Source organism: Pholcus phalangioides, unplaced genomic scaffold, assembly GCF_987345545.1.
Source record: "Pholcus phalangioides strain wild (caught in Gottingen) unplaced genomic scaffold, Ppha-v1.0 ptg000008l_1, whole genome shotgun sequence".
NCBI lineage: Eukaryota > Metazoa > Arthropoda > Arachnida > Araneae > Pholcidae > Pholcus > Pholcus phalangioides.
In genome coordinates, this window is record NW_028301601.1 from 59,236,064 (window position 1) to 59,259,010 (window position 22,947).

The 22,947-nt window shown below is 34.8% G+C and overlaps 1 protein-coding gene across 1 annotated transcript in view; it reads right to left on the minus strand.

Annotated features, from left to right (window-relative positions):
- LOC149084663 (retinoblastoma-associated protein-like) overlaps positions 1 to 22,624 on the minus strand; it is a 39,663-nt gene extending 17,039 nt beyond the window's left edge. Inside the window, exons 1-16 of the mRNA XM_089235073.1 lie at positions 22,454 to 22,624; positions 17,281 to 17,412; positions 17,059 to 17,114; positions 15,600 to 15,674; positions 14,132 to 14,263; positions 13,763 to 13,983; positions 13,569 to 13,648; positions 12,893 to 12,961; positions 10,138 to 10,247; positions 9,308 to 9,428; positions 6,069 to 6,242; positions 5,089 to 5,203; positions 4,107 to 4,270; positions 2,060 to 2,110; positions 1,148 to 1,209; positions 627 to 715 (exon numbers count right to left, since the gene is read on the minus strand). Coding sequence (XP_089091199.1) covers positions 627 to 715; positions 1,148 to 1,209; positions 2,060 to 2,110; positions 4,107 to 4,270; positions 5,089 to 5,203; positions 6,069 to 6,242; positions 9,308 to 9,428; positions 10,138 to 10,247; positions 12,893 to 12,961; positions 13,569 to 13,648; positions 13,763 to 13,983; positions 14,132 to 14,263; positions 15,600 to 15,674; positions 17,059 to 17,114; positions 17,281 to 17,403 — 1,642 coding nt within the window. The 5' untranslated portion in view covers positions 17,404 to 17,412; positions 22,454 to 22,624. The remainder of the gene's footprint in view (positions 1 to 626; positions 716 to 1,147; positions 1,210 to 2,059; positions 2,111 to 4,106; positions 4,271 to 5,088; positions 5,204 to 6,068; positions 6,243 to 9,307; positions 9,429 to 10,137; positions 10,248 to 12,892; positions 12,962 to 13,568; positions 13,649 to 13,762; positions 13,984 to 14,131; positions 14,264 to 15,599; positions 15,675 to 17,058; positions 17,115 to 17,280; positions 17,413 to 22,453) is intronic.
- Positions 22,625 to 22,947: the final 323 nt, after the last annotated feature.

Consider the following 22,947-nt stretch of genomic DNA (forward strand, 5'->3'; position numbering starts at 1 on the left):
CAGAGGAAACTTTCCACGGTTGCAATGTAGCACTCAAGCTCTCAAAATATGCATGCACATTTTCATACCTAATAATGCTAAAAAAACATTATTACAGTTTTTTACATTTTCGAATTTTTTGTGTTTTTTCCGAGAAACCCAGACACATCCCAGTTTGTCGACGAATACAAATATAAGAGAGATTCATTTTATTAAATTAGAATATAATTAAGGAGTTGAAAGGTTTGATTCCCAGGAGTGACATGGAAGCATATTTTATATATATATATATATATATATATATGCATGAGATTTTTAGCATATTTTATCATAAGATGATTGAGCACTATGCAACAAGAATGTTTTTTAGAAAAACCATCATGAAATTGTTTTGAATTTGGAAAAAAATTGTTATAAGCTTCTTTATCTTTGCCCGAGGACATTTTTCTAATGGAAAGAAGCCATGGCTTGACAAATCAAGAAAAAATTTCTGTGTCAGCTAAGCTTTTAAGAAAATTTTTTATTCAAAGAAAACTGATCCATTTGGAGATTTGATGCGAGAAACTACGTTTAAAAAACTTAATGAAATAAATTCTCTTTCACTAAACAAATAAATATTGTATATTTTATTGAATCAAATACCACACCTTTGTTTATGAACAAATTAACAACAAATGCATGCGAAGAAGAGCTCTGCATATGTGACGATGAACCAGCTTCACTGGATGACCAAAATCTGAAAAGTCACAATAAAAACTTAAAAATTCCTGTTCATAAAGTCTCAAAACAAGCAGATATTGAACTTAAAAAAAAATCCTGGTATATTTTATATGGTATATTTGTAACATACATTTTAAACATTCAGAAAAAATATCCAATTAGATTTTCACAGTTAGCATCTAATGAATAAGATAAATTAAAATTGAATGATGTACATTTCAATCAGTTTCCATCAAATATCTTCTGATAACGCCTATTGTTTGTCTCTGACAAAGACTGAGTCAATATTCAAACTTCCAACTCACTCTAAACTAGTTTACTTGAATTAGTAGATGTCACTTAACAGGTCGGTCTATGATGACTGAAACTTATTTTTCACTCTCCTGTAAAATTTGTGATTTGGTACTTACTGCATTTAACATTTGAAATCTTCATTTTATCAACTTACTTCTCATTGGTTGCTTCGGGAGATAGACCACCAGGTGAAAGATTCTCAAAAACTGGGGAATCCTTTTATATTAAAAAACAAAAAAAGACTAATCAAAATCAAACATTATGATTCATATAATGGATATGAACAAGAGAATACAGTAGGTATTTATTATCATTAATAGCAAAGAAAATAAATTTTAAAAAAATCCATCATTCAAAAAACCAATTCATTTGATAATGCAATATCTTAAGATCGCTTTGTAGATTTTGTGGAATAAAATCATTCATGGGCATATTTTTAATTCAATTAAGTCTTGGAAAACATTGAGTTGCCTCAACAATGTGGCTGGAAAAGAATGAGAGAAAAAAATGTTTAAAAAAATCAATATAAAAAATTAATACTGGGGGAAAAGTCCATAAAAATACAGTTGCCATAGCCTGAATTCAGTAACCTAATAGCAATAAATTGGGGGGGGCGGGGTTAACAAATGATGTTATCGAAAAGTCAGCTTCTATTGTGACGTAACTTCAAAGTTTCTTAACGGAAAATTTTGTTTTTGGCGCAAGATGACTCAGAATTGAAGAATTTTGGCATTTTTGTAACTGTAGCAAATGTTTGCAAAATGTAGGAAATGGCCAGAAATTGTAGCAAAATGTAACAGACCTCGGAAATTGTAGCAAAATGTAACAGACCTCGGAAATTGTAGCAAAATGTAACAGACCTCGGAAATTGTAGCAAATTTTCCACCCCTGCTCTGCCCATGACACAATACGGTTGTCATTCATTCAAGTATGTAAAGCTTTTCGATCACTCTCCCACCCAGTTTATCTTCTCGAAGGTGCCTATGGTGAGGGAATTTACAACAAAATTGAAGGTAATCTAATATGATTAAATAGCACAAAAATTAGAGCAGATAACCATAGTTACCGATTGCCAAGCTAAAGAGAGCAGGATCTTCTCTTCTATGCTTTTCAAATGCTACGAGAAATAAAAGAAAAAGAAAAATTCACATAAAATGAAAATTACTTTCTCTCAACCGTAATGCGTACACGAAAGCAATTTCTCAAATAACATAATAGATTTCATCAATTTCATTAGCAACAATGCAAAGCACAACAAAATTGATGTAGCGAGTAAATGTTTGTCATGAGAATCTTCATGTTGTCAGCGATTTGCAATTTACTATCAAGCAAATGTTTTTTATTGCCTATACAACAAGATGTCAGTTCAAGATTTTTTCTGTTATAACCTATTGTTATAGTTGACTTTCATTGTATTATATCTTATTCCCCTGCATTAGCTGGCATGCCGGGAAACAGCGAGGGAGACCAGCATGATAACATCTGTATTTTTAAGCATGCCGAAAAAATTGAGCCACAGATAATGGATAGTTCTTAAATGATCTGGGTGCTATAAATTGATTGATTTGAACCTTTTTTTTTGCATTTTAGGATTCATCCACACCGGACAATACAGGGGAATACCACTTTAGTTTTACATTCTTATTCACATAATTCAAATTAATTGTGTAAACTGTGTTGAAAGAAAGAATAAAGATAAGGTAATGCAATACAATACATGGGCAGATACTATCGACCAGCCAATAACAGTACATGTGATTCCTTGCGAAAAAATAATACAGAAAAGTGTTTACCATTTTAGGATCGGATGAATATTAAGGGAATTATAATGTTTTGAAATTTTGTGATGTGTTAGTTTTCTAATGGCCAATTATGCACCACACACAAAAGAAGAACAAAATTTTATTTTCATGCAGCGAATTGCCACTAATTGAAAATTAATTGAAATATTCAAGCGTCCTGTTAGAAGCTAATTTCTGTTACTCTCTTTCATGATTGCCACTTTTTCCTCTTCGTATCCAGTGATTTAAACCTCATTATTACATGTTACATTTGCCCTACTATATTTTCAAATTTATCACCAGATTTGTAAAGTGTTAGCCAAATGATATATATCTATCGGAAAAATTGTTTTTCCAAAATCATCCCCTTTTTTTCCGAAATGTGATAATTTTATTTCCTTCAATGTTAAGTCAAATTTTTTGAGGGCAAGGTCAAGGGAAGAAAACTGGTTTGCACAGTTTTAGTTTCCTTGAGTCTCGATTACTCTCAGGGTTACAGCATTGCTATCAGCTTAAAAATGCCAATTTATACGTTTGTTGCACATTTGGTGAATTTGGCAGGATTCAAGAGTGACATCACCAATTTTTAATACTTTATAACTCCATAATTATTGATCAAATCAAAAACAGAAAACACTTTTCCATATTAGTTTTTCACAAGGAATCACGAGTAATTATTGGGCAATCGATAGTATCCACCCTGTATATACAAAAAAATTATAAAACTTGCTGGACATGACACACTTATGTGTTTACTATTGGTTAAAATTTACTACAACTATTAAACCACACATGCACATTGTCCACATTCCTGAATTTCTAACGAATTGGTACATGTTAGAATGTGTATGAACATTTTATGAACCTAACATGAGGTCTGTTTCAGTGTAATGCTGCCATCTGCTATCAATTTTTCTAATTATGAGTGAAAATGAAAAAAATGTACTGCACATGCTTCAATTAAATTTGGGCTAAAAATGATGTAAATTTTCAACAAGAGCATAACAAAACTGGCAAACTATTGGAACAATGCATCAATAGCCAAAGAAATTATTGAGAAATTATAGAGTATGACAGACTTTTTTTAACAATACCCACTTTCTCCTATTCACTATTCCTTATCGAGATTCTAAAGACACCAGAATGAACTTAAGTTGAATCAAAGTTTTACCATGTATCAATCCCTTCTGATAAAATTTTTGGACAAAAAATTTCAAACATCAATGTCAAAAGATGAAAATATAACCCTAAAACACAAAATATGATCACATCGGATCATAAAATTAAAAGTTCTGCACATGTATGAATCACAAATAAATATCAACACCTCACCTTGATTATTTCATGAGTAATTGTGGGAGCACTTTTGATGAAGCTCTCTATCACCTTGAAGAAATGATATGCTTTCAACTCAAACACGTCAAGAACCCATGGGAAAACTATCCCCTGTGAACGAGTGACTCCACTTGGATGCATAGGAGTATAATTGATTGCACCTGAAATATTTCAAATCATTTTTTCTTTGATTAAAAGAATTCACAGAAAACAATTCACAACAAGAGATGACAGGATGATAAATCAAAACAAAAACTTTTCTATTTGGTGACACAGAAATTGTCAGATAAGTCGTAAGAAAAATCCAGAATTATTTTCATTGATTATAAAATTGGACTGGGGGGGGGGTCTGTCTACCCATTTTTGGAGGAGTCCTATTTTTGTGAAAATTATCCTTAATTTTGTAGAAATCAAAACAATCTAAATTGTAAAAGGAACAAATGTCGTATTTAAAGGGCTTGCTGCAGGGGGTTAGCTTTTTTTTGCACTTTTGGGAATTTAAAAAAAAAAACCTATCAGGAGCCATCTCTTTTTTGTCCCGATGCTACAATGGTTTTAGCTTCATCTATTGAGAAACACTGGAATCAACTGCTGGAGTTACCTTCGTCTTGCATCAAATGAACAACAGTTTTTTCTTTTTTTTTCAAGAAAGTTGACTTGACTCAAAGAAGAAAATGGAACTAACTCTTTCTTGCTATAAGCTTTTCATTTATGGTTTTGTCAATTTCTATTTGTCAAGGTTCTATTTCTCAGACCCAGAACTTTGTGAAAGGTTCCAGAGAGCCAATTTAAATTTAACCCCTGAAAAAAAATATATATATGCATATCCTTTATGATGATGCGATGCAAGCTCTCTAGTAAAAAACATGAAAATATTTATTCTGGGGGGGGGGGGGGGGGAAACGTGGCACAATCATGGTTTTATCATTTAAGCCAAGTAATATAATATTTTTGACAGAATAACTATTCAATCATTTACCAACTGATCCACAGGACATAATGATAACCTCTGTGCAACAAGCAAGGAGGGAACGATGAAAGTCTTCATTCTTCAGGAATGCAGTCAGACCAGAGTAGGTTAATCGCTCAGCTTCCTAAAACAAATATCAAAATACATAGACAATGAAATTTCAATACTGATTATAAATTACATACACTGGAAGTATCGAAAACACAGATAAAAAATACAGTCAATGCTTGTTATAATGACTATTCTATTATAATGACTAGTGAGACGAGTCCCAAATGTTTTCATATAACGACTATCATGTTTTCCTTTTTATACGAAGTTCAATTGTGACAGAATGGGGGGGGGAGGGGGGGTTGTTATAATGGGCATTGACTGTATTTTGTTTTTGCTTTATGGTGCTTATTAGTTTTTGTTTGCATTTTAAATGCAGGTCCAACACAATTTTTCTCTCAATGTGACCTAGAAACCCAAGAATGTTTACATCTCTGATCAAAGCCCTGAGTTAGTCTTTCCCACGTATCATCAGTGTGCATGCAAAATGTATGTAAGAAACTGCACTTTTCAAGAGACGAAAAAACAGCAGCAACAGCTGACTAGTTTCATTGCATAGGACAGTTCGTAATAACACCATAGCTGGCATTCTGTTAGTCAAAAACACAATATTTTTACAGAACATAGAAACACATGTGAAGAAGCTTTTGGTGGGGGGGGGGGGGGGAATTAGAATTTTGACATATGACATTTTGCACACACACCGACGGTATCAAGGAAAAAGTGACGAGCCCCCTAGATAAGTTAATTGTGTAAAATCAAATTAGGAGCATAAAAATAAATTTTTATAAAGGGAAGAAGTCAGTGCTTGTGGCAGTTAACTTTTACATTTCAATTTACATAGTTTTTATAAATTGAAAGATATATTTAGCTCAAAGAGTTGCAACTATCATTTATGAAAGAATACACTGGAAGATGCAAAGAAAACTTCTACTCACCACCAAGACCAATGCATCAAGCACCAAATAATAGTACTTGACAGAAAGTTCAAACCGCTTCTGCACAGAGGCCATGCTTCCTCTATCAGGTGTTTCAGACAATGCAGAGGCAAATCTTGCACCATAGATTTGAACTACTCTACAGATAAGGCCGGTTGGATCCTCGTTACAATTCTAGATGTAAATTCAAATTGAAACTTACAAAAATGTTAGTATGTAACTATGAATGGTTAAATAGCACTGAAAAATATAAGTTTGGGAGATTTTTTCCCAAGAAAAATAATTTACACCAGAGATGGGACAAATATTCGGCTGCTATTTGGTATTCTGCCCTTTTGCCAAATATTCGGTTTGGCAGAATAATGCTTAGGTGTTCGGCTGAATATTTGTGTAAATCTAAGTACATCTAATTTCAAAAAAATTATATTAACTTGAATTTTTCTTATAAATTAAAAATTTACCGATATTTTATTGTGTGGTGAAAGAGGTGTGAAGATCACCCTATCTGTGAAAGAAGTTATGTCAGGGTGAATTTCTAGGATAAGGAAAAGATGTGAAACTGAAAATAGAATCCTACTGCAATACGGTAGAAATGAGCATGAATTACATAAGTTCACTAATTGAAGGATGTACTTAGAAAAGATATGTATTGAGCATCTGAAAGAGGCAAAAGGGGGCAAAGAACATCTAAAGAGCAAAATATAAGAAAATGAGTTGTAAATTTTATGATGCATTACTAGTTAAGAGCACACAATGGTTGACATTTTTTTAATTAGATGTGAAATTGTAACAAGTGTTGAAAATCAATTCTGAAAGTAACATCAAAAAATTTTATTGTAAGTATCATGACAATAAAAATCTTTCAATTACCAGTTTTTTGATATTTATTTAAAAATAATAAATTGTATAATTAAAATTCAATATTTAAAATTACCAATATTTTTACTTTCAATTAAAAACAGCAATTTTATTTATAACTAGCTATAATACCCGGCACTGCCCAGGTTTTCTTCAATGAGGCTGTTTGGATCACCCAATTTCTATCTCCCTCTTTCTTTGAGGGACATACAAACCGTGTCTAAGTTAACCAATATGGCGACTTCATGAAATAAACAAATCTAGATTTAAAGAAACATAGAAACAAATATTTTTGTTTCCTTTTTTAAGGGGTGCTAGGTATTTCAATCCCCCCCCCCGAACTTCAAGTTACCTATTTCTGCTTCCAAAAATGCTTAATTAAAGCTGTGGAATTTCTTCGATGTACTTTACGGACCCATAATTGATTTTAAAACAACCTAAACTATATCAATTTATGCAGTTGAATATCAAAAGACAATACGAAGAACTTAATTTTCATGCTTGTGAAGATATAAATAAAAAGTTGAAATCCATGTTATTGCATGGATATAAAAGTAGGTCCGGATAATTACTTCATATTTAATCTCCAGGGCTTCGTATATCTCTAAGCAAACTCATCGATGTTTCAAAAATCGAGAATTCAATACAATTTTTAAAATTATTGATGTGACAGAAAACACCACCAAATTTTCGCATTTCTACAGTAAAATCGGCAATTTTAACACTGATTTCTATGAGGATAACCCTTTTCCCGACCTTCAAAAGCGATGCTGATGATGATTATGACGTCTATTCAAAACCTCTCATTACTGGGAGTATTCAAAATGTGGCCAACCATTATAAAGGCATAAATTATTATACATATACGTACAGCATTGAAGAAATGACAAACCATTGTAAAGGCATATACGTCTTAAACGCATTGCTAGGGAACCACGGTAACCAAAGTAAACGTTCAGAAAGTGATTGTTGAGGCCCAAAAACCATTGTTGCCCTACGGTTTTTTGCCCATTTGGGGCATTTGCCCTGCTCTGACAAAATTTTAAAGTAGCCTATCGTTTAAGTCGGGTCTCATTTGGTATATATGCAAAATTTGACGACGATCGTTCTAAAATTGTAGATTTGTATAGAGAACATACACACACAGACAGAAAATCAATTTTATATATATAGATTGTGATGAATTTTAAGAAAAATTGATATTTTGCCACCAAATATTCAGTATACAACCAAAACATTAGTCAAATATTTGGTAGTAGATTATTCGGCCAAACTACTATTCATCCCATCCCTATTCCCCCCCCCCCCCTACTACTGTATAAGAGGAGTCTACTTTAAGTCGGACCAGTTTCAGAGGACAAAAAATTGAATGAAAGACTTCACTAACACCCTCTGCAGCAGTTCCATCTGGCCTATGAAAACATGGTCATCTTCAGAGTGTCATGGGGCTCCAGAGCAGAGCACTATACACTAAGCCCCCCCCCCCCCTCAAGTTAAAAACAATTAATGGCAATCATTATGCAAAGTTATCCAAGTCCTCTTGTGCACCATGAAAGCCATGTCTAGATAAACCCATGTGTTATTGTTAAGTAACAACTTCACCTTCTCTGGTGTTACAAAAAATATCAATTGCCACAACATTAGTACACCAGATTGTGGCCTCGAATGGTAGCTATCTCACATATCTGGTCAATAGACCAATGATTGTGCACCCCTGCCTTTAATTATTAACGTGTTAATTGTATATTTAATGACTTGCTCATCAAGATAAGCTTAACACCCAAACTAATGTAACACAGAAACTCAGTACAAAGCAAGGAGAGGGAAATAACTGTTTGTATATTGCTCAAAACAATGTGTAGAAAGTAGGAAATTATTTGCTAATCATCTTGTTTTTGTTATTGGTATAATATTGACATTTTAAGCATTACATTCAATCAACAAAGACTATTTTCAATATGAATTTTGGTATTGCAATGCAGTGTTTGAGATTTTTGATTTGACAGCTTAAACCACAGTTAAAAGCATCAAAAACCTGTTGACCCTTATTATGAAAAATACCCAACAAAGGTCAGTTAGGCAGTAGCTTGATTAAGTATGTTAATTGCTTAAATTACTCAACTTTAGATAAATCAGGATCATAAAAATTGTTTGTGCATGTGTACTGGAAGGAATTTAAATTTGACCATTTTTATTGCACTGCTATCATTTTATGCAGCGAGGTCTAATTGGACTGGTACTAACATTTGCAGCCAATTTTTGTTTAGGAAATCACACTTAAGAAAAACTTTTAAAATGTTCTGTTAGGAATGCCAGAAGGAGGGGAGAGGGTAAGAAACACTATATTAAACAAGAATCAATTTAAAATATAAGCATCTCACTTTGATGATGGACTTTACTGATGGGGAAAAATCTTTTGGAGACTTTTTCAAAGTAGAATAAAGAGCTTGTACAGTATCTAATGTCCTCCTGAAAGTAGGAACTTTCCTCTGATTTTGATTACTGTAAGAAAATTAAAGTGGTGAATAAATATTTCAATCTCAGATCAAGACAATATTGATGAATCTCACATAATATGAATGTTTCAATGTGGTTATAAAGCAACTAGTAAGAAATTACTTAATTATGTAGTAGTTTTGGACAAGATTTTATTAGATAAAAAAAAACTAATCACAATTGTAATTGTCATCATTAAAGGAGGAATATAACATGTTTTACCCAAATAAAAAGGCAAGATAAGAAAGACTAATTTGATAACACTATAAATAAGGGGTCAACTTTTTCCAAGTTGCAAGCACTAGTACTATCTAGTGTCCCTCCTCAGAAGAGCACACACATGTCAATTCTGACATTTGAGTATGCTCAAACTGAACATAACATGAATTGTTGAATGGAACTTGACTGTGCTGGTTGATTGGGCTGACAATCAAGACCACATAACTGGGGACAAGCATTGGGCTCACTTGACACTTCAGTGACCATGAGGTTGAAGATGTCTACTATAAGTTGACAACAGTTGAAATGTTAAGTCAAAGTGAATGAAAAGAATTAGTTAGAAAATATTGAACATTAATGAGAAATATCAGTAACTTAGGACAGAATGTTTCATAACAAGAACAACTCGCAACATGATATAAAATTATAAAATTTCATTCCTGGGCATTTTATATATGGAGAGGGGGGGGGGGGGGAAGAGAAGCTATAATATTACCATGTTTCTGATAATGGAACAATATGCCAATCTCGTGAAAGAAATAAGCTCTCATCTATGTCACCACTTTGTAAGTAAAGCTCGTTGTATTTCATTTTTATTTCTAAAAGCTGCAAAAAAAATCACAAAGAAAAACCATGAAGGTGTAAATCTTTATAAGCATGAAATAACAGGGAATTAAGCACATTTTACAATATTTCATGGTATAAACAGCAGAAAATTTATATTTTAATATTTGAATCATCACACACAATTTACTGGTCACCAAATATTTTTTTCTAGTTGACTTTTTTTAATATCATGATGTGCTACACGTGGCACAAATGCTGCATGTCCACCACCCCTGCACCAAGAGATTACAATTGAGTATACTGAAATTATTCCCTAAAACTTAAGATCCAATGAAACTTGTATTTTTGGTTAATTGGTAATGTTAAGAATGTCTCTATTATTAGAGCTGATAAGAATTAATCTCCATTGTTAATCAAATCGAATGTTTTGAATTGCTCATCCAAATCATTTACAAAACTTGTCATGATCAACAAGTTTTTACTTTTTTCTTTGATTAGGTGACTCTGCCATGCTTGCTTCATGATGTATATATATTTTTATGATATACTAGCAATAATACCCGGCACTGCCCGGGTTTTCTTAAATTTGCGGAGGATTGAAAAAGTAACAAACCATTATACATACACTGGTGTAAGAAATTGAGAATTTGCAGACCTGGTCGATTATCTCTAGAACTACTGTACCGATTTTAATGAAATTTGATATGTACATACATTGATACAATACAAAACAAATAACCATTCAATAATTGTAATACACACGCATGATCGTGCATAACACTCGTTGGAGTCGGAAGGTATGAAACAGCGGTTGCAGAATAAACAAAAAAATGGGTTAATAGGGGGTATGGTCCCCTCTTACAGATATACAGGTCTCGCAGTGTGATTTCATACTTGAAATAAGGCAGTTTATCATTTCCTGTGGCAATTGGTCCCACTCGTTCAGCAACGCTGTTTTCATTCCCTGGATGGTTCCCGGAGGGGGGTTGCGAGTTGCAATTGCCCTCCCCAGAGCGTCCCAAACATGCTCTATAGGGTTAAGGTCTGGAGATCTGGCTGGCCAATCCATCCGGCGAATATCCTCACTCTCTAGAAAATCGTCGAGCAGAAGAGCTCTATGTGGCCTTGCGTTATCGTCCATTAAAATGAACTCAGGGCCAACTGCACCCTGAAAAGGCTAACATAGGGCTCGAAGACCTCACACCAGTCACAGTGCCTCTTTCAAAGACATGGAGAGGTGTGCTGCCATCCAACATGATGCCTGCCCAGACCATTAAACCTCTTCCACCATAATGGTCGATTTCGCGGACATTGGAGGGTAGGTAGTGGGTCCCTGGTTCTCTCCATATGAACGTATGGCGAGAATCGGTGCTTAGGCTGAACCGGGACTCATCAGTGAAGAGAATGGTCACCCATTGATCCATACTCCAATCTCTATGCTCTCTGCACCATGATAAACGGATTCGCCTGTCTGTAGAAGTGAGCGGGACGCAAACAGCAGGTCTTCTTGCAAACAACCCTCTCTCATGAAGGCTTTTGGAAACAGTCACCCTTGATACACGGATTCCTGTGGCTGCATACAAGTCACGAGAGAGCTGAGAAGCTGTAGCACTCCTGTTATGCCTCGCTATAATCGACAAATGGCGATCTTCTCTGGCCTTCGTGGCTCTTGGACGACCTTGCCCTAATCGATGGATCCGGTATCCTGGAACTGTTTCTATAAGTTACACACGATGCTGGGCGTTAAATTGAACTCTCTAAAAATCTGGACTTGAGATTGGCCTGCTTCTAGCCTTCCCACAATTCACCACCTCATTCCATCATCTAAACGTTGGTGGTTACTCATTTTTACTGTTACAATTTGAAATTAACCGATTGCTGCAAAATAACACCAAGAAATTTGCTGAGGTGTGCTAGCGAACGAAATGCGTCTCAACTTACGCGCGCTTATAAAGTCTGTTTCTCTACTGGCTCCGCCTACACACACGTGTACGCTTACGTATTTGACGTACAAGATTTGCATTTTTGTCTAGAAGCAGTGGTTTTACATTCAGTTCAGTTCTTTTCATGAAATTCGATAAAATATGCAAATTCTCTTAATTTATTTCACCAGTGTAATACTGGCAGAGTTAAAGAAGTGACAAACCATTGTAAAGGCATATACAATTCTGAAATGCACTGCTAGGGAAACCATAGTAACCAAAGTAAACATTCCGAAAGTGATTGTTGAGGCCCAGGAATCATTGTTGCCTGACAGTTTTTTGCCCATTTTCCCAACTCTGAGAAACTTTTAAAGTAACCTATTGTTCAAGTCTGGTTCCGTTTGGTATATATGCAAAATTCGGCAACAATAGATATAAATTTGTATAGAGAACATACACACAGACCGAAAATAAATTTTATGTATATAGATTTTTTTGGGATATATATATTTGTTTTGTTACTTTATCAATTAACACTTTGAACTACTAAGTCATTCCACAGGCCACTATCTCATACATTAGCCAATGACATGAATGAAAACTTTACAGAAAAAGAGTTGGTCCATGTAATAAATAATCCTCCCCATGGTAATAGTGGAAGGGCTAAAAATGTATCTAAAAAAGAAAATTTGAATGTTATGTCTATGTCAACAAAAAGTAAATAATGGGACACTCATAATGTTTTTCTTTCCCATAACCTACCTCAGGCAGTTTAGAGTCCAGCATCAATTCTGAGGCAACATGGAGCCAACATTCATATACAACTTTGGCCTGGAAGAAAAACAAAAATAAAAACCAACATGAATACAGAAGAATTTTAATGAGAATTATCAGGAGGAAAAAATACTACTTGGGATGAACTCAAATCCAGATCAAGCTTTGAATAGTGAAAGTCAAAGCTCGAACACATTGACATTCCATAAAAAAACACTTTTTGATCTGGTCTGCCCTTGCGTATTGTAGAGATTATACACCATGAGAAAACCCCAGGAGTCTAACTGGTATACATGATTTTCTGTATATATACAGAAATTTACCATTAATTTATCCACACACATACACGCCTTTTGCCTTATGAAAAACTATAGGTCTAGAAACAGCATCTAGAAGTGTGTATAGAAGTATCTATAGTAGACTAGTAGCTAATGACCAGGGGGGGGGGGGAATAAAAATCAAAGCCAATGCCTCATATGAAAAGAATTTAAGAAAAAAGTCACTCATAAAAGCTTGCATCATTTCCAAAAATAATTTCTAAATAAACTTGCGCCCATATCCAAAAGAAAAACATTTTTGAACGAAACAATAAATTTTAATGCATATATTATCAGAGAATTCCCTCTCCCAGTTATTTTCTGATTAGAGGAAAAACAGCACTCACTTCATCAAAAACTGCACTCATCATATTACTCAGAACTTGCAGAACAACTAGCGATTGGTTACAGGTGACAGCAACATTATCTAAAACGAAAATTGATTTTTTTTTACAATGCATCGGAAGTCAGAAGGATCTGGCGACGATGTTTTCAAATTGAACATCAGAGATTGAAAAAGATTTAAGTCTAATCAACTCACCAAGAGGAGGTAAAAGAATATATGACGGTGTCACTCTGGCAACTTCCGCAATGCAACACAACAGGAGATGAAAAGTAGCCAAGAAGTCTTGCCCATGCCAAAACACTTTTGCCTTAGCAATCAGGAACAGATACCAAGAATATGCCTTGAACATGACAACCCGACTCTCATTATCCGAGTCTTGTGATACACCCTCTAAGTTAATGATGTCAGACATCATACTGAAAGAGACAAAAGAAAATATGTCAGTACGAAGCTAAACATAAAATTAAAACACAGCTGTGTGCACTCTTACACAATATTTTCACTCATATCATAAATGATAATAAGAGCATATTAAATCAAGATTGATAGGAATATTATCCTTACTTTTCGAACTTGTCAAAGATGGCCGATACAATACAATACTTTCTCTCAACAGCAATAAGACTTTGCTTGCTTCTGTCGGTCAACCTATCGTTCTGCTTCAAACAGCACATGGCTTGAAAAAACTCCATTATGCTTTTTTCCAGAAGAAAAATAATAATAATAAATCACTAAAAAGTAGAATCAAAAATTTGCTCAAAGAATAATAAACAAGAAGCAGCAAAAGCAATTACATCAGAACCTTTCTAAACCAGCCTTCCTTTCACCAGATCTGTCTTTTAACCAGCCTTATACAATTCTGTTCTTTAACCAATGTTGTAAATGATGCTATTGCATGACAGCACTACACAGAAACAAACTTTACGTCAGGTTGCACTACACGTACACACACATTCCCGCATGTACCGATTCGTTGGGGGGTTCCGCGGGGGGGGGGGGGTGCATGTGTGGTGTAGCAGTAGAAGGTAGGGCCTCCAAAAAATGGCTCGGGGATCCATGATGTTCTTAAGTCAGCCACCTTGTTGGGCAATTTGCCTGTTGTGGCGTCGTATTTGTATTACAAAGTGCATGTATAACTTTCAGTGTTTGAGGCCTACAGGTGTAAATATTCAAAAATTTATTGAGAAAAATTGCTACTCCATTAACTATAACCAGTTTTTACGATTGTTACTGAGCAATTTGCAAGTTATTTGTAGGTACCAAAATTGCACCTTGTCAGATGCCACTGGTGTAAAGTAACTTGTGATGTTTTTTTATTGGCTATATAAAATGTTATGTTTCTAATTTTGAAGTTTTAATCTGTAAGCCTGATCTTTAAATAACATTCATGCAATACAGTATTTTGCTATGAAGTACTCTACCAAGTAATGCAATGCACATTCGCCGCTTGGTTTTACGAATCTAATTTAGGAACCGACATGTTTTTATGAATTTGTCCTCTGGTCACAATATGCCATTTTTTTAAAACATATTTCCCATTCATGAACCAAGTTTTACTTCAGTTCCTAAAAATAAGTGTTGACTGTACATGAAATTTTGAACTGTTTTGGTTCCTGCTTGATGTAAATCTGATTTTTTTTCTAACTTGGCTGACCCTTGGTCCCTGTTGGGCTGGCTAAGAAGGGTTCTACTGTAACTCGAGTAGCCGCTTGGCAGTCGAGTGGTTAGGGAACTAGCTTCTCACTGTGCAGGTCTGGGTTCGAATCCCGGTTCGGGCATGGATGTTTACTAACACTAACAAATTCCCTGGACGGATCATGCTGATCCCTTGGAAATACGTGTGTATCACATTATTATTTAAAAAAAAAATAAAAAAATTTAGCATGCAAGGGCAGGAATGTAACTCATGAAACCATTGAAGTTCTATACTTTTGAGGCAGAAAGAGATACCATATATTTGTTCTCAACTCTGACAGATTTGGATGTCTAGATTTTTTTTAAAAATCAAAATGGTAATTTTGTGTCTACTTACTTAACATCCGTGACCTGCAAGATTTGAGACAAAGTCACAGCATATGCATATCTTTCCGAGGCTTCATTGCTTTCCCTGGCAAAAGAAGAAAAAATTAAAGTTTGAAGTGAATCAACTACAATAAAGTGGTTTATGTTCATTGTAATATATCTGTAAAAATATTTTTAAATAAATTACAAATCAGTTGTCCCCCCTTCATGTCCCTATAGGCATGTGTAGTTCTTTTTTAAAATAAAGTTAATGAATGCAATGTTTGGTTCAACTGCAGTCAGGACCTTTGATTTTAAGGGGCCCCTGGAGGAAAAAAGTTGGCATTGAGGATCTCCATGGCCAGGGTCAAAGATATTGAGTTTAATGACAGCAAATATATATTGTTTAAATTTAGGGGGATAAAATTACGGGGGAACTGGGATACTCCACTTGTCAATTAAGCCTGGATTGTAGAACAACTAACAAATACATATATAATATATATATATTTTTTTTTGCATATTTTCGCTTTCCATAACTTAAATTATGAGTGTTTGACATGAACAACACAAGTATACACATTGGATATTAATTTTAAACAAGCAAAAACACATAAAAACCCATTTTATTCAATCTATTTTGTGATTGTTACATCGCAACTCATTTTCCTCACAGTTTAGCAATGGTTTGCAGTTAATCATGGCTATCTTAATTTAACCATTATCCAGAAATGATCAGGAATCTACTGCATAACTGCCAACATTGGAGAGAAAATCAGATATATTTTAGCATGGATCTAAATCAAATCATGACAAACACAGATTTTTTTATTGGGCCTAAAAACAGGACACAGACTTAAGAGGTAGTCATTCAATGTATAGGTAATCTCATGGATGGGACTATCGAGAGGTTGAACTGATGCTGACTGTTTGGTGAACTGTGTCTTTCTTTCTCCCCCTCCCAAAAAACAAAATATTTCTTCGTGATCTGAAGAAATGGTGAATTTACGTCATGCTTATGATAATGATCTTTTTTGTCACACCACGGTCATTTTCTGCACACGAGGGCTAATTAGACTGTGACCTACAATTTATTGCCGATTCTGAACGGCAGGCTTGTTTTTTATACTTATCGAGAGGTTGGTGCGCTAACCCCTTGATGGGGGATTCCCTGCGGTAGCAATTTTTTGCTGCGATTATGCTTATGACTTCATTTTCAAGGTGAAAGAAAATAAAAGCAATGGCCATTTCCTGGTGATTCGGGAAAAAAGTTTTTCCACCAAAAGAGAAAGGATTTTTTTACAATCATGGTTGAAATTCTGGATATATACGACTTTTTCGGAAGTCGGGCAGATGGAGTAGAAAATTTGGAAGACTTCGTGGCTATGCCTACTATATTCCCACACTTGAATAACCATAACCTTTGCTATTGGGGAAAAAATGTTATCTTACCAGAATTAAATATTTTTAATGAATAATTATATACTTACACCGAATTGTTAACAGCCACATAAAAAGCACAAGCTATCCAAGTTTTTACATTCACCTACAGAAGAAAAACGAACATATCAATGTAAAAACAATTTAAGTACATATTGAGACTTGTACATGATAAAAAAAAAACCTCTTGCATTCTATATTTTACAACATATAATTGGTCACATTTCTTGTAAAAAAATGCACCGAAAATATAAACAATGCTGTAATATCACCTTCGATGTGTTCCTTGTGATCAAAAGAGAAATTTGGTCAAGAAAATCCTTCGAACTAGCTTCTAGTTCTGGTGTCAATTTGAGAATACCAACGAATTTATAAAATTGTTCGAGGTGAGCCATTGTCGATATCTATACAGGGTTGAAAAAAAACAAAAAAAAAAAACATTATACATCACCTAATCATGTCACTACATATTCAAGCTTCAGAATATTTCTAATAACATCAAAATGTCCACTATTTTTACACCAATGCCACTATATTCACAAATGCAAGCGTTTAATATCAAGATATTTGTGATTTTAGACCTTTTCCATTTCAAATTGAATAAGTACCTATAAGGCTATAGCAGAACTTGACAAATTCCAAGCGCCAGGTTGCCCCCCCCCCCCGGCTTTTTAGAAAATACACTATAAAAAGTGTATATATACATACATCGAGTACATGTTCTTTGCCCCCCCCCCCGGAAAAAGGTGAAACGATGACCCTGCCACGACGACATGCATAGGCCCAACCATACTCCAGAAAATGAGAGCCCTCACAAGAATGAGATCCGATTGAAATTTTAGTAATCATGTAAATTTATGGGCAAGCATTTTTAGCCAGGCAGCCTCAAAAAACTCACTTGGTCCGGGGGGCTCATGACATGCTTAAGACGCCCTGCACGATGACTAAAAAGTTGATATTGGCACCTAATTTTTTTTTCATGCATGGTAACTAAACTGAAGTCTCAAGACAGCAAAAAATTATCAGAATTTTGTCAAATTGTCTGCTAGCATGGAAAGCGGTCTTCAAGTCAAAGACTACAAAGTATTTTGGATAGATATTGTCTGAGAAATGCAACTGAAAAATTGTGAGAGTAATGCAAAAATTACATGAGCAGGAAAAAAAAAATTAAGACACTAACACACCATAGTGATGTAATTGAAAATTACGCTATGTCACATTCTCCCCCCCCCCCAACAAAACATAAAATCAGGACTAAGGGACCCCAGGGGTTGACAAATCAAAAAATATATATTAGGTGCAAACATAATTCTGTAAGTTTCAAGCACTTCTTCTCTGATGAAATCATTAAAATATAATGTATTCTTTGACTTTTCTAGGGACACCTTTCCATGCTAGCAAGCACGATGACACAATTTCCAATAATTTTATGCTAACCTCAGACTTCAATTCAGTTATCTTGCAAAGAACCCTATTTTGGCCTGACACCTTGGATTTGCCAAGCCCCGATTAAGATGCCTCTGTTCTCACTGTTAAACAGAAATATATAAATTACATTTTGGCGGTGTGTCATCGAAACAAAAGTGCGGAAAATTATTGCTCATTTGATTACTTCAGCAGGCGTCTGTCCAGCTGGAACTTGGGTCTGGTTTTCAGACCCTTCACAAAATTCCGAATCTGAAAAACAGACTCTTCACAAAATTCAAATTAACAAAACCATAAATTCTGCATTTCATTTTTTTAAATAAATTAACTAGATCATTTCATTTTCTACAAAATTAATGACCATTTCAGCAAAAAAAAAAAGAAAAATTTTCATACTAACTGAACCCTACAAAGAAGTCTGAATAGACCTGCTTTCATTCATTATTTTATTATTCATGGTTACTATTCACATTTATCTCCAACTACTTTGCCTTCTGATCAAAAGGAAAAACAGCTGATCACAAGGGATAGGGCGAATTCTAGTTTAAAATATTACAGCTTTGTAGAGCGAACTAAGATTTTCTGAACTTTTGTTCCATAAAAGTACACAAGTTCAAATTTGATCAATTTTCAATTTTTGCCAGCAAAAAATATGTGCAAGAAAATATTTTTTGCACTGAAGGAGGAAGGCATTTTACTATTGTGGGGGGGGGGGGGGAATTGCCAACCCTGTTGAAAACATATGAAAATTTTGGTGATAGTTACATAGAAAAACAACTTACACATGATTTACATTTATCACAACGAGATATTATCAATGAGGACTAATAGACTGCAGTCAAATCCTTTCATAATGAACTTGAAGGACCAAAAGTTTGGTTTTCTTTTATACCTGTGTGGAGTGGTTTGCTATATATTCACCCAACCTAATAATACTACTTGACCTTCCTCCCCTTCCACAACATTATCACTATCATATCTAAAGCCAGCATTACACTATAAAAGTTTTTTTTATAAAACTTGAAAAATGCAACCAATAGGCGGATCAGTTAAGTTGGCTCGAATGCAACAGATGTGCTTGTTGGTTAAATTTTTAAAGTTTTATAAAAGAATTTTAATCAAACTTTTATAGTGTAGTACTGGCCTTAAACAGAGCATAAAAGTCAAATTAATTATTACTGGCAGAGACAAATATCGAGAGCTCCCTGAACTTCCTCTAACACATTTATCTAATATCGCTGGTCTTATCAATCTTAAAAAATAATGTCCTCTCAGTCTTTCCTTGACATTGCCAATTGCAAGAAAATTTTATTTTCAAGGATACATGTTTTATAAAAACAAAATATATATGTGACTGATTTTTGGCTCATAAAAAATTCTTATTTTTCCTCAGTCATCAGCAACAGTGCGCCACCAGACTTGGAACACTACACGTCATCCAATGGTAGTTAAGCGGTTACCATGAGTGGAGCTGGGAGGGATAATGCCCTCCAGCATCAATGACTGAGCATACTAATTTCAGAGTTGGGTTTTTGCAGGCAAATTTTTCCAATGGCAAAAATCTGTAAAACTATTCTTTTTACTCAAGACATACCAAGCTTAGTTTTTCCATTACGAAATATTCTTTTCAATATAAAAATTTACAAAACATGTGAAACTTATATTCAGCAAACAAAAATATGAACATGCATCTAACTAAATAAAATATTCATCATTCAGATTTGTTATAAAAAATTCATAAGTAAAACACTTTTATCATTATTCATTTATAGAATTCATAACAGATAAATCCAATTTTTTTTCTATGAATTTTTGCCACTGGCAAAAATGTGGCAAAAACTTGCCAACCCTGACTGATTTAATATGTACATGCATATATATATGAATTAACAACATCATGCCCCCTATCCCCAGCCTTTGAAGTCTATCTCTGCCCATGGCAGCTAAAGAACTTCGTACAAGATTTTAATTTTAACATTATGACAAGCCCCACAGCAGAATGTTCCGTAATAAGCCTTTAGCTGACTGGAAATATTCCGAAGTAAATATTCCTATAACTCAATAGTGTTTTCTACTTGTCTTAAAATTCTTCTAAAGATTGTTCTGTGACATACACCATAGTTTTCGGCATATTCTTCAAAGATGCTATGCAGCTAAATAAAAAAATTGCTTCTAATAGTGTTGTGAAAGTTAAAGCAGCAATTAAAAAAGATTTTAAATTTCGAAACACCAAATTCATAAAATTCATTACGTGCACCCATCACATTAAAGCCAAGTTCAAATACAAAAAAAAAATCATGGAGTACAAAACAAAATAACATCTTTACACAAGGCTTAATAACTTTCAAGAAAATAAATTTTTGTGGACTATAGTATGTTTACACGGGGAATAAAATGTCCTAGGAAGTTCCTGGTAACCAAGATTTTTGCTACAACCAGTTTACTCTGAGAATTTCTTTTCCATAATCGTAGATTTCTTCACATAAATTTGGAAAACTCTGTGGCATCTTCGTGACTCCAATTTAGAAATTACTGATAAAAGATTTTAAGTGTCAATACCGACTTGGAAGTTGCCATGGCGACCTGGACTCTACCATGTATGTGTGGTTGTATTGGCCAGATAACAAAAATACTTCAGATTCACTAAACAATTTATATTCAATTTTGGAAATAAATACATGCTCAAAACCTGACAAACCTTCAGTCACTCCTGCCCAAAGGTGGGGTTGATTAGGTTCCTGGATGGAGCCTAAGACAATTCTCATAATTTTGTTTTGTCACACTACAAATCCTTATGTAACAAGGGTATCTGTGAAGATTCCAGCCTAGAGGCCTCTGCTCAGGATGTGGGGGCATGCCCCCCTCCCCCAAATAAACAGTGAATCATAGTTTGAGAACCACTGGCCTTGATGGCCTACATGCCACAATGCTCCAACTAAATGTACTCCTCTTAATACTGCAAAAAGGACTGGTCCACGAGTTAAGCATGGACATGAAGGAGATTGGAAGCTGACAGAGCACTGGTACAGGGTGAATCTTTTTTTGTTTTCATGCTATAGATTTACAGTAGAGGACTTTAGCTAAGATACAAATTCAACATGTGGAGGAAGAGTTGGATCCAGTGCCGTCTTAATACACCTGCCTCAAGAGCAGCGAAGCCTCATAAATAAGATCTGGTTAAATTTTCGAGAGTAAGTGTGTAAACAGTTGCAGAGAAACGTTTCTAGCCAGGCAGGATCCCAAAAATTTTATTTTTCCTAGGGGGAACCTTGATACACTTAAGAGGCCCTGCTCAGACCCTGGACCATTATCTAATAACATATTTACTAATCAGTTACAATCTGAACCTATTTGGTTCAAATGCAGAGACCAGTCCCCCTTCCATCGCCCTGTCAGCCCTTTCCTTCATGGGGGGGAGGGGACACACCATAATAGGATAGTAATCAAATGTGACCTTGAATTTTTTTTTGAAATAAATGTAACATGGCTGTTTTGGGTCTTTTTAAACCATTAATTGAATCATAATGGGAATGCTGAGAGGCAAGAGAAGAAACCTACCTGCAGGGCCGTTTAAAGAACATCACGGGGGAACCCCCCCTCCCCGGCCGTGACTTTTCTGATGCCCTACCTGTTGTTTCTTTTTTCTTCGGAAATTTCACCAGACTTCATTATTGCTAGGCGCCCCCCCTGGCCGTGTCCTGGTGGGCCCATGTGTTAATACGGCACTGCCTACGTGACAACTGGGACCTGAACCCAAGTCTTTTCCGAGAGGCGGATTCACACACACACCGATCCGACACTCCGTACATTCAGTTGTAAATAAACAAACATTTAAGAAATATCAAATGTCAACACTTTAGCGGTTTCATGATCATTGTTAAAATGAGGAAATTTCGATAAATTATTAACAACGGAATGATGACGAAATTGATTATAAACACGTTTCCTCAAAATATTGATGTTTCTTTCCCCCTCCCGAAGAAAAGATTACGGATAAACAATAATAAAACGTGCCCTTACGTGTTTAACACCATCGAATTCAAGTTTAATTAAACTTGAGAACCTTTGATCCGATCTTTAATGAAAAAGTTTAAATAATTGACACCACTGAAAATTATGGCGCTTCGATAGAGACCAAGGAGAGCTCAAAATAAAAACACCCTTGCCCACCCAAAAAGCCCGCGAACTGCCGTTGCAGGAAGAATTTGCGCGGGAATTTATGTAGCGAGATACGATAATATCGTGATTTGTGATTTCCGTCGGAGGCGAAGCTGAAAATATCGTAGTCACTGCGATGAAGCGCACGCGAGCTATATATTGACGAATCAAATAAGATGTTTTAAATACATATCGACTGAATTGAAATTAGAAGTGATCTGTGATTGATTTATTCTCTGCTAGGAAAAAAAATGCAGTCTGAAGTATTAAATTGATCCAATTGATGAATTAAAATCACATATCTTAATACAGTTTGCTCAAATTGATGTAAAATATATATAAAATTAAAATTTTCC